Genomic DNA, 16,042 nt, shown 5'->3' on the forward strand with positions numbered 1-16,042 from the left:
CCACCTTAGGTCAATTTAAAACTAGACTCAAACAACATTTGTCACTTAACTGGCTATCTCTCTCTAGAATGTGTAAAAATCTGTTAACCAGTTTACTGTGTAATTTAATTTAAACCTGACTTGTGCTCAGGATTAAATGTAACCTGTGGAACTTGTTTAACTTGCTTACTTATGTAATCTCTGTAAATAGTCCGTTTGTAATATGTAATGCTGGTATTATGTAATGCTGTATCTGCTTACCCTTGGAGCTTTTCTCCCCGGGCCTCCGCTGAAAATGGACATGCATCCAGTCAGACTATCCCGGTCAACAGATGTAAAATAAATAAATAAAACTCTTCGCCTTAGTTTCCTATCTGACTTGTGTGTGTATATGTATATTTGCTCATGATGTCTGATAAAAAGGGCATGTTGGGGTTTAAGTATTGTGCTTCTTGTAAGGGAAAACTGCCTAACAGTGATTCCCATGATGACTGTACTGTCTGGGGGTGCTCCATCTTTCGGTGCAACCCCCTTGTGTGATTTGCCAAAGTTTTAGTCAGCACACCTTGAATGAGTGCAAAAACAAACCGATTATGAAGGGCCTCCTTAAGTTGCCCTTTTCAGAGGCCCTTTGTGTGAGAGGTCTCATCCCCTCCTACTAAAGAAAAGAAAAGGTCTCACACTGTCCCCTCTTCACCCTCGGGTGACCATGGCAAGTCTGTAAATTCTGAAGTACCAAAATTGTCTTCAGAGCATAAGTCTGCCTCATCGGCACTGACCTCTTCCACTTCGACTGACTGTTCATTTATCGGCACCTGTTTCAGTTCTTATACTGTCTATGGCACAGACTACAGCTTCAGCACCAAGTGCCGCTTCGGCACAGTGCACACCTTCAATGCCTACCTCTGTGATTCCGTTTACTGCTGAACCTTCTGTAGTGGGTCAGAGTGCCCTTCCGGCACAGAGACCTTTCACGGTTCCGATAATGACAATTTTGACACCACTTCTTCCTGTCTCCAAACTTGAGACATCTGTGCCAATAGATTCCACACCATGGACCAGATACTCTCCATCAACAGATCCCTTTCTAGGGCAAGTATATAGTTCATTCCTAGAATGACCTGACTCCCCACCAGAAGTATCCACTAGATCCACCAGGAGCCTTTCCAAGTTAGACGTGGTGCATCTTGTGGATCAGCTGTTGAAAGCCAGAGGGATATCCCACTTCATCTAGGACCCATCCACCTGCAGGACCTGGATTGGTTTCTCCACAGACTCCATCGTATTCTCCTCCTTTGACCATACCAGTTCCAAAGTCTTCAGCTCCAACATCCTTTTCGGAACCCCCCCCCCATCTTGGTGCCTGTAGTGGACCTCACTGGGTCTCCGCGACTGTCCCTTTAGCATTAGGTCCCTTCTGAACTGAGCCTTCCTCAACTCCATGATTGGGCTGCATGCTCTTCGGCTCAGGGAATTGTTCCAGGTGTGTCTACAGTTCCATCCACAGTGCCGGGAGCTCTGTCTGCACCGATCCTGGTTGAGGCTCCACCCTCAGGAGTGGGTTCGGCAAATGGGGTGTGGCCCCGGTTCAGAGATTGTCCTTCTTGGTTCTGAGCTCCCATCCCTCTTCGGGTGGACCTGCTTTCCGAGCTATGGAGAGGGCACTTGCTTCTGGAAGCATTCCACCGATGTCGGAACCCCAGACCTCTTTTTCCCCTGAGCTACAGCTGACGCAAGCCACCGTCCCGGGACACCAGGCAGGAAAGTCGCAGGAGACCCAGTTACATGCCACCCCCTCTTCCGCATCCTCCTAAGAGGGCCCAGCTGAGGATCCCCCATGGAAGAAATTGTGCAACAGGAAGCAGGTAAACTCCCCTACAGTCATAACCCTTCTTCCGAGGAGGGTGTTTCTGCAGGCTTTCCATGCCTGGCAATCTATTCTTGGGTGACCCCGGCTGCGGACGAGCTGGTACAACTCTTGGTGCAGCACACCTGGAAGAACCCTTATTCTGTTGAGTGGATCCCTCCGAGACCTGACAACCCCCAGCGCTCAGAGAAAAACCTACATTGGTCAAGAGGTTTACCAGTTGATGCGATGGTGGCAGCGGCCATGAAAAAGGATCTCGCTGAAGAGAGTCATATTGTTCATCAGCCCAACCGTGTGTGCCGGGCTGTGGACAGATTAAGGAAGATTGCTTCAGTGACTTACCATACGGTCTCTGAATTACTTGCCATATTTTACGAGGCTTCAAAGAGACTTAGTTTCCGAACACTCGCAGGACAGGTGTCTAAAGGGGTAAGAGACAAAGTTGCCTCACAGTTCGCAGCCCTGGAATCCATCTCCAATTCGTCCATGAGGTTGCCCTCACATGCAACCGAAGAGGCTGCTAAAGTGGCAGGTTTCAGGCATATCTGGATGTGCCTCTGTGACTTTGCAGACCCTTTCAAGTCTTCTTTCCCCGAACGTTCCAATCGAATCATCTTCCCTTTTTGGCCCAAAGATGAAAGGCACCCTGGCCAGGTGTGAGGACGGTAAGACCCTGTCTGTCATAGGTCTACGTTTTTCCAATCCACTACGTTCCTTTTCCAGGAACGAGAGGAGCAGAAAAATTTTGCACAAAAAAACCTCAAGGTCCTTTCTGTGCCACACGTGGAGATGACACCCCAGGAGCAAAGGGAGGGTAACAATTCTGGAAACACCCCTACTGAAGCAGGATGAGGTCTGTGTAATCAGGGACCAGGGATTCTCTCTCTGTGCAGCCTTACCAGCACTCCTGAAGAGCGGCCGATTGCTTTCCTCTGGAAGCAGTCGGTGGACTTTTCTCTCTGCACCACACTGCCTGGCATTCAATAACTTCAGACTGTTGGGTGTAGAAGATTATAACCAGAGGCTACACCATCCCCCTCATCACTTACCCAAAGCATCTGACAAAATTTCGACGTTCCAGCCAGTCAAAGGAAAGAAGCAGCTGCAGAAATAAACAAGCTGTGTCAAAAAAAAGAGAGTCACACAAATAGTCCCACCAGACTAATGCGGATCCGGATTCTATTCAGGATTCTTTTTGGTGCCAAAAAAACAGGGGACTGGAGACCAATTCTGGATCTCAGCAATTTGAACAAATACATTACCCAAACGAAATTCCGGATGGTCACGGTTCAGTCCATTCTTGGCAACTGGATGTGCTTGACAGATCTCCGGGATGTGTATTACCACATCAAAACGGGCAAATGCTCCAGAAATCTACTCCGCTTCTGGCTAGGAGCCAATCGCTACCAATTTTGTGCCCTGCCGTTCAGACTCTCTACAGCCCCCCACAGTAGTCACAAAGTGCATGGCAGTGGTCACAGCTTACTTTAGACCTCAAGGATTCCGGGTGTTTCCGTATTTAGACTATTGGCTCCTTACCGCCCCCACCAAGCATCTTCTTGGAGCACCCTGCAGTACACTCTTTCCTTGTCGAGACTTTCAGGAATAATGATAAACTGGGAAAACTCCAACCTTGCTCCAACTCAGTCCATAGAGTTCATCGAAGCAGTCTTCAACACCCAATCTTGTCTGGTGTCTCTCAGAGTTCACAGACTTCAGAGACTGAGGCTCCAGCTCTAGATGACACTCTGTCAAAACAAAGCCTCAGCAAGGGAGGTTCTTCAGCTTTTAGGATCCATGGCAGCTACCATACCCAAAGTGCCTCTTACGAAACAACATATGAGAATACTTTAATGGTGTCTGCTATCTCAATGGTTTCCAAATCACTATCCTCTATGCTTTCAGATTCAGATAACCAATTGTTGCAAATAGGACCTCCTTCGGTGGATGAGGCCAGAGACAGAACATTGGAGCCGCCCATTCCATCCTCTCCAATCCAAGCCAAGGCCATTGTGACCACGGATGCTTCCCTGATAGGGTGTGGGGGCCATTTTCAGGGAAAGACAGCCCAAGGCACATTGTCCACTATGGAGGCCAACCTGCATATCAACATTCTAGAACTGAATGCGGTGTCAGCATTGCAAGCATTCCAATCTGTTCTTTCTGGAACAATCGCAATTCAGACATGTCAGTAGTCTGGTATATCAACAAGCAAGGAGGAACCAAGTCTTATCCCCTACGATGAGAGGCCATGAGAATTTGGCAGTGGGCGATAGCTTCCAACTGCTTGCTGACACCAACGCATATACCAGGGAATTCCAACATGATTGCAGACAAGCTGAGCAGATGTATTCTCCTGCCTCACAAGTGGTCCCTCAATCGCAACATAGCAGTGGAAATTTTCAGCTGCTGGGCCAGCCTTGCTGCGACCTATTCGCCTCCCCGTCAAACAACAAATGCAGCAGCTATTTTGCCCTATTTCCCCCACAGGGGTAGTCCTTGAGGGACGCTCTGATTCATTATTGGCCCATGGGACTGCTATATGCCTATCCCTGCCTCTCTCTCTGATTCCCCAATTGATAAAGAAAGCTATTCGGTTGAAATGCAAAGTGATCCTCATAGCCCCTTTTTGTCCTCGACAAGTTTGGTTCCCCTTTCTTCAGCCTCATCTATTATGTTGACCGTGGATTCTGGTCGCTTTTCCAGACCTGATTTCTCACCCCCAAGGGTTGAGTCACCCAAACCTATCCAGTCTCAAGCTGACAGCTTGTCTTCTCCACTTCTGTTCGTCGCCAGGCAGGATAACCTTCCTCTCACCTGTACATGACATTATCCTGGCCTCACACAAAACATCCACCAGAAGACTATATCTAGACAAATGGAAGAGAGTCTCTATTTGGTCTAGGAAAAGAAGGCTAGATCCGTACTCAGCTCCAGTTAAGGCAGCATTACAATATCTATCAAAATTTTTCGAGGATAGAGCTGCAGCTTCCATCATACAAGTCCATCTAGCGGCTATTTCTAACTTTCATGATGGGTTGGGATAATTCTTCCCTCATCTCTCTTCGGTTATGCAAAACCTTTCTTAAAGGGAATCTCACACATTAGGCCTCCAATCAGACAACTATAGAGCCATGGAACCTCAAGTTGGTTCTTCAGTCTTTAACTAAACCTCCCTTTATGCCTGCAGCAAAGTGTGACCTCAAATTTTTATCTTGGAAGCCCCCTTCCCTGATAGCCATCACGTCAGCCGGATGAATTTCAGAGCTTTATGCATTAAAAGGCCCCATTTAATCTTCCACAAGGACAAAGTGTCACTCCAGACAAACCCATCCTTTCTCCCAAAAGTTATTTCAGATTTTTCCATCAACATGACTATTGACTTGCCAGTATTTTTCCCAAATGTTTATTAATAAAGGGCAATACTGTCTACACTCTGGATGTACACAAACTAAGGTTTTATTTAGACAGAACCAAAGCAGTACGTAAAACTAACCAACTTTTCATTTTCTTCTCTGAACCTAGAATGGGAATAGATAAAGTTTCCAAGGTGACTATCTAAACGGCTAAGGGACTGCATACACTACATCTATTTGCATGCAAAAAAAACCTATACCACAGACTATTAAAGCCCACTCGATCAGATTTATGGCAACTTCTGTAGCCTTCCATTTGAGAGCCTCTATGGATATTTGTGCAACAGCCACATTGGCTAACCCCCACACTTTTGTTAATCATTACAAATTGGATGTGGTCTCCAGAGGGAGAGCTGCCTCTGGCTCAATGGAGCTCAGGAACGTTCTTCCATAAGGGCAGCCCAAAGAACACAAGGTAGCTGAGGATTCTGTCCCATCAGTGATGAACGGAAAGAAGATTAAAATTAGATAAAGAAGTTACGTCTTACCATAACTTTCATCTGTGTTATTGATCTTCTTTCATTCATCACTTCCCACCTTCCTTCCCCCTCCAAAGGCTCCTAGGGGATACTGTGGGTCCAAGTGGTGAGTTAGGGCATTTGTGCAGAAATGGCCTCTGCTTTAGTAACACTGGCCAAACTCAATCTGAGGTAACAGGGAGAAGGGCACTATGGGTAAAAGCTTAGCTTAAGAGTTTTTTGGCTGGCGCGAGCTTGGAATTAGGTCGACTCTGTTCTGAGGGTCCGGAACTGAACCCATCAGTGATGAATGAAAGAAGATCAACACAGATGGAACATTATGGTAAGACATAACTTCTTTATTTTACTCTTAGTGGCACATGACTACACAAAGAAGTCTTTTTTTTTGTTTGTTTAAACCAAAGCACCTACTGAAAACATTACCCAATGTGGCAAAAGTGTTTGGCCCAATGTACGAGTCAGAGATTAAGCTCAGTTTATCCTATCAGATTTCATGTGGTTCAGAATGTGGTTTCCAGAGCTACATCAACTAATGAATGTCATATGCATGTACCTTAAATTTATTTCTAGAACACCACAGTTTTTTACTTGTACATTTTTCTTTTTGACAAAAGTAGCACAAATGCACTGAAATGTTTTTGCACACAAGGTGCTAGTGTCCCAGGAGCCTTACTGTTTTTCCTGCTTTTAACTAGAGGGAACAGAGTCTGTTGATGCCACTTTACTTCCAGATGCAATACATGACCCCCCCCCCCCAAGTCACAATATTCTAATACTTCCATAAATGGCTTACCTTCAATGACATAGACAATAGAGCCCACATCTCCCTCCTTGATTATGTAACTCCCTCGATGATACTCCGTTGGTGACATGCAATCCACAATGGCATGGATCTGAGAAAGCTCCAAGTTCTTCATAAAATCATTTTCCAGAATGGCTTCCCTAATTAACTGCTTTGACCTAAAGACAAAAATACACATAAGGAGTAGTGTCATGTCTGAATAATGCATTTCCATATAGTTAAATGAAATGAAGCCAAGTACTTGTACAAACTGAAATAACAACCCCCACCCCACCACCACCACACACACAGATTGGTATGAGCATAAATTAATTCAGTAAAGAATCAGGAATAAATTGAGTGCTCACGCTTATAAACAATACAAAAGATGATTTTTAAAGTGCACAAGCTATCTAGACTTAACTGCTGCAACTGCAGAATCAGTACAGCTGTGCAAGTAAAACTTTCTGTTAAGAGTAGATGTTCAAGTAGCGGATGCCTTCTAAACAATACAAGGAGTTCATTAAAACACAGTGTTTGATTGGACAGCTTTCTGAATGTTCTAAAAAGAATCCTGGACTGATTTTGAATAGGTTTCTAGTTTCACAGGTTTATGCTCATCAATAGATCACTGTTGCAGTTGCTTCTAGCTATATGGATTGTATCCTGACAAGTCTGGCCAATATACAAAAGCTTGTGATTGGTGCCTTACTTGAAAATTCAGAACTTTCTTATCCTCGACTAACTCATTACACCCTAGTGCTTATGTTGTTACATCCTACTGACAGCTCTAGGTGTCTAATATAGCCAGTTCATGTTTGTATCAATTACAAATCCATGCTATTTAAAAATTTCATCTTAAAGATTAAATGATGGGCAACAGAACTGCACTGATATTAGACTACATAGTTTTCTAAATATCTCAACAACCAAGTAAAACAGACAAAACTGCATAGACTTGTATGAAAGGCTACTTTTGGACAAACAAAACGCAGTTGATATATGTATTTATGTATGCGTGTGTAGCTTGAGTGGGTATAGAGAAATTAAGTGGTTTTAAAAAAAATTACAAAATTAATAATTACTTTATTATGATAAACAATCCAGTTTAAGACCTAGAATCTAATGAACACTGCCTCTGTAACAATGTTTCTACAGAATACAGTTTGTCATTCACATTTCTTTAGTAGCCCTTATGGCTCCAGAGATATGAATGTGTGTTTACAATGTGAGAACATAAATTGATTTTGCCAAAGACCTCATAATGCAATTATAAGGAAGCGGCACCACAAACTACCAGAGTTCCACTGCAGTACATGAGCTAAAGGAGGTAAGGAGTACATCTATGTCATGACAGGGAAAAGAACCCTACCCTGGAACAAGGAATTAAAAGAACAGGTAGTATATATGTATGCAAGTTGTGGTAATGTGAGGTATTGCCAGCTAAACCAAGAGAAGTAGGGCAGTGGATGTCTAACATATGCCAGCACAGCTAGCTGACATTTTGTAAAGAACTATGTCATTTGTATCTCAAACTGATTTGTACAGATGCTTGTGTTGAAAACATTATCAAGATTGTGTCCTGCTGGAGAGAGGAAGAAAGATATATGTATTACTGTAACTGCTGAAATGTATATATTGTACTAGAGGATACTGGAAGAAGAGAGGTTAATCACAGTCCAGCTGCAGCTAACTTTGAAAAATGTTCTGAAATTAAATAACTGGGCCTAGGCCATAAAGATGTTATCTTACAGTTCTCAATGCAGCCAAAGACAAAAAGCCTGTACTAAGAAGCTTTCTGTATTGTCTTTGGGGTGAACCAATTGCTACTCTGGAAGGGTGGAGGTTTAAAATTGTTTTTTTTTTACTTCCAGAAGCTGTAACAGATCTTAGCAAGCTCTATGTATGTGTACTATTAACATATACATGCTAAATCCTCGCAGTTTCTATCAGTGGCGGTAGCATGGGAATCAGAAGTCAGATGACCAGATGTATGTGACAAAAATGATGTATAATACTAGGTGAGACTGAAGTCTCAGAGTAGTCCGTTTTTGGCACCTGACAAAGAACGACCCCTCACCTACTTCATCTTGCCTTGCTCTAGTAAGTGATCAGGGAATAGTACTTTTTTTAAATTAGTCAGGAAGTTACAGTGAAATTAGTTAAGTACTATTTTTCTGTATCTGTATGAATCTATTCATCTGCATTACTTTAGTATTTCCTGCGATTGAAACTCATGTTTATTATAAATAGGTATTTAGTATTTTCATATTCATTATTATTAAATACATATTTATTGTGGCTGGTCCTTCAGAGAATATTTTAACCTTTGAGAATACTCCTGTCTATTTGGTTTCTCTGTGGCAACTCATGGAAGCCTTACTGCATTGACCAAACACTATAATTCATATTAATTTCACTCAGTATAATTGGGTACACTTGTAACAGCATTAAAGCAACTGGCTTTAGAGTGTCTGGTGGCAGTGTAACTACCTTATCGTCTGGGCAGAAGGGGGCACAGCTTTGAAATCTGTGCCAGCTTTTCATAGGTGTGGGTGTGCTCTTTGCTCTTTCATGCAGTTGCTGAGAACGTTGGAAATGTCATTATACAGGGGGTCTCACAAGGCAGTTGTATGAAGCACCAAAGAACCTTGCCTATTTTCTCAGGCTGTCTCAGGTAATTAAGGCAGCCTAAGACTGAAATTAGGATACAACTTAACAGTGCAGTGAAATGAGAGGGGGAACAACTTTTTTTTATTTGATTTATTTATTTTTTGGACTTGCAGGCAATATGCCTTCTACGGCCATTATTTGTGAAGGTAACATTACTTTCACTGAGTCTTTGTGTGTGCATGTATGCATGGGGGTGTAGAAGATCTCAGCTCTTCCCAGTTTTGCAGAATGTTTTATTCTAATTGTCTACCTCCTATTTCGGTCTGGTCCTCAAAGTTTGTGGATTTTCTAGGAATCGGTGAAAATTGAAGCTATTTTAACAGGGTTGCCATGCATCTGAGTTTCAGATTAGATATCATTCAAAAAGTGTTCTAAGGCAAAATCGGTTACGTTAGCAAATTTCTAAGCACATAACTGTCACTGTCCCTGATTTTGGTACCTTGTCCATTTCAGATTTTTACTTAATTCATGAGTCAAGGAGATGAAAGGTATAGGAAGTGCAGTAAGCTGACAACACAAATTTATATATGCCATTTATTTATCATTTCATTTAACTGTAATCAAAGGTTTAAGGTGTACAACCACACAAGTGGTTTTGAGTCAATGGTCAAACCTGTGTGGGGGTATGACATATGCATACAAGTATTAGGAGGCGCAGGTGCTCTCAGCAGTCTCAGTTTGATTATTTGTATCCTATTTTGGTCAGTTCTTCATAATTTTTTTAACAGAAAATCAGTAGGGAGTGCAGTCACTAACAGCCATCAAAACACTAGCTAATGTAAAGTCCATTCTGAAAAGTTTCTAATGTAAAGGCAATAGCTATCCCCGAGTTTAGTTCTTTCTCCACAGTTAATATAACTACTATATACACCATATAGATAATTCTATTATTGCACATAAATTACACTCATTTTAATATTTATTATACAATGATCTCTCTGCTTGCTTGAGTATTGCACAGTACTGAGGTAAGACACTGCATTAAAGACCAACACTGAGTACTGCCCAGAATGAGACATTCTGTGGTGTGGATGGGAAATGGAATATATGGTTAAAAGTAAGTTTAATTCTGAGATTTTGTTATACAACAGATTCTTGGATGGCATCTTTATTTTTTGGATAGGTGATAAAGGTAATATTTTAGTTTTATTGAATATATGAACAGTACTACCACCTTTTTAAAATTTACCCACGAATACCATGATACTGAGATACACTATTTGGACACTGTTATATCTAAAGAGAAAGAAGGTTTTAAATCCAAGGTACATCGTAAGAAAACCTTTTGCAATGCATATCTTCATTTTTATAGTCACCACCCCCTTTTTCAGAAAAAAGTATTGTGAAAGTACAGGCAATTAGAGTTGCCTGGATGACTTTCCACAAAGAAGATGCGATTACCAAGTTTAATACTTTAAGCAACATGTTTGTAGATAGGGGACACCCTTGTGGGTTGATGGAAAGCATTTTACAAGGAATTCTTGATGAATGGGGCTTAAAATACAAGCCATTGCTGAGCAGATGACTTTTAGAGACCCAGGATACTAGCATGGCAACATGTGCTGAAGTGCCAGCAAATTTTACCCAAGTCTGTGTTGTACAATATAGCACCCTATATAGTGGAATAAAAAATATCTTGAATAAGAATTGGAGTATTTTTAAAACTAGAACCCTAATTTTCTACTAAGTTGGGTTGTAATTTGAAGATAACCTTAGAAGTCAATTCAGATAGTGGAAACCAAAAAAAAATGAAGGTACTAAACGTTGCGGGCATTGTTCCCAGTATAGTTTTATTCTGCAGATACCTAGTGTTGTTTTAAACAGGACCAGGGACACAGTGTTCTTTAAGAAGGGGAACTGTTTTACCAATAGTATAGTGTATCTGGCTAAGTGCAATGGCTGTATGGGATTTTATGTTGGGAAGACAGAGGACTCTCTAGTCCAGGATTTATGAACATCTATATGACAAAGAATGAAAGAGACTAAAGCCCTGTACAGGCAATAGTGATGTGTGTGAAAATTTCTCAGGTTTTAAATTTGCTATATTGGATGTTATACAAATAAAACCTAGAGGTGGGGATTGGAAAAATATTTTAAGTAAAAAAGAATTAATGTAGCAATTAAGGTTGGCTGCCAATTTACATCCTGGATTGAATGATTTTATATCCATTGTACCAGCGTTAAAAGAAAAGGCTGGGAAAATATAGTCCAATACAAACATACTTAATATTTCATATTTTTAAATTTTGACACACGAGTATTGCATTAAGAAAATGCAGACAGAATTTTGAGTTTCAGACTAAATAAGACAAAAATGAATGCGAAGCCTGTTATTTTAGTAACTACTACTTACAAAAACATCATAGTTGTCCCCATTTTGCATTATTCCACCATTATTTTAGCTTTCTACTTGATTCTTGTGACATATGTGAGGTAGAAAGTACCACACTGTATTCTGAAAAACAAACTTGGCCACCAAACGATGCAGTCTCTTCCAACAAAAAGCCCCACTGTGACAAAACAGAATCCAATAAATAACCACCGAGTCCTGTGGTTCAATTAGAACAGAAATTTTATTACTAGTAGTAACGACTAAGCACTTTCGCCAGCAGTCTGGCTTCATCAGAGTCGTTTAAAATACATTCAAATGAATCATATATACCCTTTACTCAAATCCCATTGGCTCAAATCGAAACAACCCATCCCCACAATCACAAAGGTCCTAAAAAATAATAATAAATAAATAAATAAACAAAAAAATCTCTTATTAACATAATATTACACTTAAATACATGAATATCAATGTTCATCATAAATAATATTCATTAATGGTGATGATGTGTGCATAGAATCAAACTTATTGATGTCAAATCTCCATGTTAAAACATACATAATCCCCTCAAAACACAATATAATGTGATATTGAGAGTTCCCAATGCCTATTTTTGGGTACAACCAGCTAAATAAATAACATTGACTTAAAATATTACACTAAAATATATGGCATATATAATACAGTATGTATTAAAATGTTAAACTACCTAAAACATAGAACACAAGTCCCTAGTATTAAATATATCCTCACTATACTAAAAGGGACCTTAACTTTAAAATAGGTTTAATTGAAATATAATCGTTCAAACCCGGAGGCTTACAGGCATCTAATCTTAATTGCCATAAAGTTTCTAAAGCCCCCACTCTATTGGGTATATCACCCCCCTCACCATAATCCAAGACACGTCCAATAACAAAAAATGTGAATTTTTTAAAATCCACACATAAATTACTATGTAGATAAAGTGCATTGTGCTTATCCTTTTTCCTTATAGATCTAACATGTTCTGCAATTCTGTCCTGCAACCTCCTAATGGTTTTCCCCACATAAAATGCCTCACATGATGCACATGTTGCCAAATAAATAATGTTCTTCGTACAACAATTACACTGCCCAGGACAAGGAATGGTGTACTTGAAACCTTGTACACATACATAACTACCCTCATTAATGTACCTGCACCATCTGCAGAAACCACATTTTTTCATAATGGACTTGTATTCACTTTTATTTTTATTTTTTCTCTCCAGAATACCTTTAACATTGACCCCCCTACTATACACAAAAACGGGTTCTGAACCCAGTGTTTTTTTGAGGTCATCACTTAAAACGTAGTTCCAAATGCTTTTTATTATACCAACCACCTCTGAAGATCTAGGGTTGTATTTAACTATCATCCTTAAATTGGATCCCTCAGGTACACTATTAGTTTCATGTTCCCCATCTGTCCTATTGGTGTTCCCCATATACCCTAAACCAGTGCATAGAACAGGTGCATAGCGCTCTTTCCTTCCCCTCAAGACATCCCTTCTTACACTCAATAAGAGCTTCAGTGGATATCCACGATCCAGGAACATCCCTATAAGCTTAAAAAGCTCAATTCTAAATTGTACATCATTACTAACAAGTCTCGAGGTCCTCACCATTTGCTCCTTCACAATTCCTTTACGCTGATGAAACGGATGACAACTAGAAAAATGTAATAGGGAGTTTGAATAATTTTCTTTTCTAAAGATATTACTTTCAAACTCACCATCCTTTTTACTAATGGAGATATCCAAATAGTTGATTTTGTTTTTATCCCAATAAAATGTGAATTTCAAAAATTCTGTTGTACTACCCAGATAATCAACAAAATCAGCCGCTGATTTCTCATCACCTTCCCAAAAAATCAAAATGTCATCCAAAAATCTACTATACATCAGTATATTGTTGGTAAACCTAGATGCAAAAATATGTTCTCTTTCCCATGTAAGCAACACTGCATTGGCAAATGCTGGGGCGCATTTTGCACCCATCGCAACACCTGACCTTTGTTGAAACAGGTCACCCTCAAAATTGATAAAATTGTTATTGAGAACTAATTCCATCAAATCACATACAAAGTTGGCCTTGGTCCCTTCCAACAAACCATCCTTAGTGATAGCCTCAAAAAACATCTCCAGGCCCAATTTGTGAGGAATAACTGAGAATAGGTTCATGATGTCACTGGTCAAAAACCCAAAATCACTATTCCCTCTCTCAAAATTCTTAATTCTATCAAGGCAATGCCATGAGTCTCTGATAATATGCGTTGCTAGATTAATAGTAGGCTTCACCACTGTATCAATGTATGCAGCTAACGTTTCAGTTTTAGACCCCTTAGCTGAAACAATGGGTCTAAATTGTAAATTGTCGGCCCCTTTATGCACCTTGGGTATTCCAAACAACGTAGGCATTCTAGGGAATTTCACAGTCAAAAAATCATACTCAAATTCATTGATGTTTCCTTGAAATAAAGCATCATGTAAAAATACATCAATTTTATAGTACGCCCTATTGATCTCACCCCTTGAGACCAAATTATACATGTCGTCACCATTCAAAATTGCAGACATTTCAGAAATATAGTCAGTATTTGTCATGACAACCATACCCCCCCCCCTTATCTGGTTTCATAAATCTGTATATACCAGATTTTTTGAGGGAGTCCAACAATTCTCTCTCTTTACGTGTCAGGTTGTCATTAAATATAAAAACATTTTCCAAACATTTTCGTAGTTGGGTTTCAACCATTTTTTCAAATACCAACACTTCAGAATTAACAGGTGGTGTAAATGCACTTTTTCTTTTAAGTAAATTTGGTCCATCCACACCCCTATTATTTTCACTGGTTGCCCCTTCTCCAATTGCTGAAAAAAACATTTTTAAATTCATTTGTCTCGTAAACATCCTAAAATCAATTAAAACCTGCGCTATATCAACTCTAAACATTGGGACAAAGCTCACACCTTTACTAAATAAATCAAAGTGTGTCTCTCCTATCATAATGTCAGTGTAATTGTAAATACAGTACCCACATTTCTTAAGCAACTGATGTCTGGTACCTTGGAACGCTACTATGTCCTTATCACCATATAAAGGACAATTCACATTCAACATACCAGTGTCCATACTTTGCTCCTGTAACACCGCATTATTGACAAGTGGTGTAAAATCACACCCATCAAACATAGTTGTGCTGGTGTTGGTGTCACCATCACAATAATTTCCCAAACCATCACAACACACTTCAAATATACAACTATCGTTTGACGCCATACTTTGTATGTTGTTGTCAATCCCTGTTGCACACATCACATCACCATCTGGTAAATTAACCCTCAATATCTCCCCCTCCTGTTCATTCTCCCACCCCTGTGGTACTCTTGTTGGGCTTCCCTTCCCAACAGACCCCTGTTCCGAAGCCTTTCCGATCTCAGAGGGCCATTTTCTGTTTCTAAAAAAACCTCATTATCCCCCCTATCATCATTATAACTCAAACATACATTAACATCGTAATCACATTATATTGTGTTTTGAGGGGATTATGTATGTTTTAACATGGAGATTTGACATCAATAAGTTTGATTCTATGCACACATCATCACCATTAATGAATATTATTTATGATGAACATTGATATTCATGTATTTAAGTGTAATATTATGTTAATAAGAGATTTTTTTGTTTATTATTTATTTATTATTATTTTTTGTTTCGATTTGAGCCAATGGGATTTGAGTAAAGGGTATATATGATTCATTTGAATGTATTTTAAACGACTCTGATGAAAAGTGCTTAGTCGTTACTACTAGTAATAAAATTTCTGTTCTAATTGATATTGGATTCTGTTTTGTCACAGTGGGGCTATTTGTTGGAAGAGACTGCATGGTATTACTGCCCTGGTGGGTGTTACACCTTCATTTTATTTTTACCACACTGTATTCTGACTGCAGTGAGCTGAGAAGATAAATTCCCTGTGTAGCTAAAGTACCAAAATGGCTAGAATTTTTTTTCTTCCCCTCACAGTCAGGCATCAGCATTGCATTCAGTGTCTGACATTCTGGGCAGGGTGTGTGCGATAGCAGCTTATCATTTGCAGAGTGCAGAAATTAATAGTGTCCATCAGCTAACGGCCTGGTCCCCTGGTTGAGTTTTGGCTGCGATTAGTTCCGTGTTGAATCTACCTGTGCTTGATGGTCTTTGTGTTGGCTTTCTTTCTTCTAGCAGACACTCTGCTGTATCATGAAAGCATCTGGCCACATGTATTTTAACTTTCACTACAACCCAACACCAGAAGGGCACAAAGAAGTCAACTCCCACTCTGCAGGGGAGGGAAGGCAGGCACAATTTCCAGCAGGTTTTATATATCCTTGTATGTCTTCTTGGGTTTTTGGGGATCATTTTAATGCAATTTATTTTTCACTGCAAAAAAAATTTCTTTCCTTAGGATTGTTGCACTCAGGCCATCCTTAAATCAAAAAGTTGTAA

General features: G+C 40.1%; 1 protein-coding gene across 1 annotated transcript in view; it reads right to left on the bottom strand.

Annotated features, from left to right (window-relative positions):
- LOC122811247 (cGMP-dependent protein kinase 1-like) overlaps nt 1-16,042 on the bottom strand; it is a 4,027,247-nt gene that overhangs the window by 3,286,897 nt on the left and 724,308 nt on the right. Inside the window, exon 2 of the mRNA XM_044082966.1 lies at nt 6,535-6,701. Within this exon, the coding sequence (XP_043938901.1) occupies nt 6,535-6,701 (167 nt within the window). The remainder of the gene's footprint in view (nt 1-6,534; nt 6,702-16,042) is intronic.

This window comes from Protopterus annectens, chromosome 9.part0 (assembly GCF_019279795.1).
Source record: "Protopterus annectens isolate FY-2018-M chromosome 9.part0, PAN1.0, whole genome shotgun sequence".
In the NCBI taxonomy this organism is placed as follows: Eukaryota; Metazoa; Chordata; order Ceratodontiformes; family Protopteridae; genus Protopterus; species Protopterus annectens.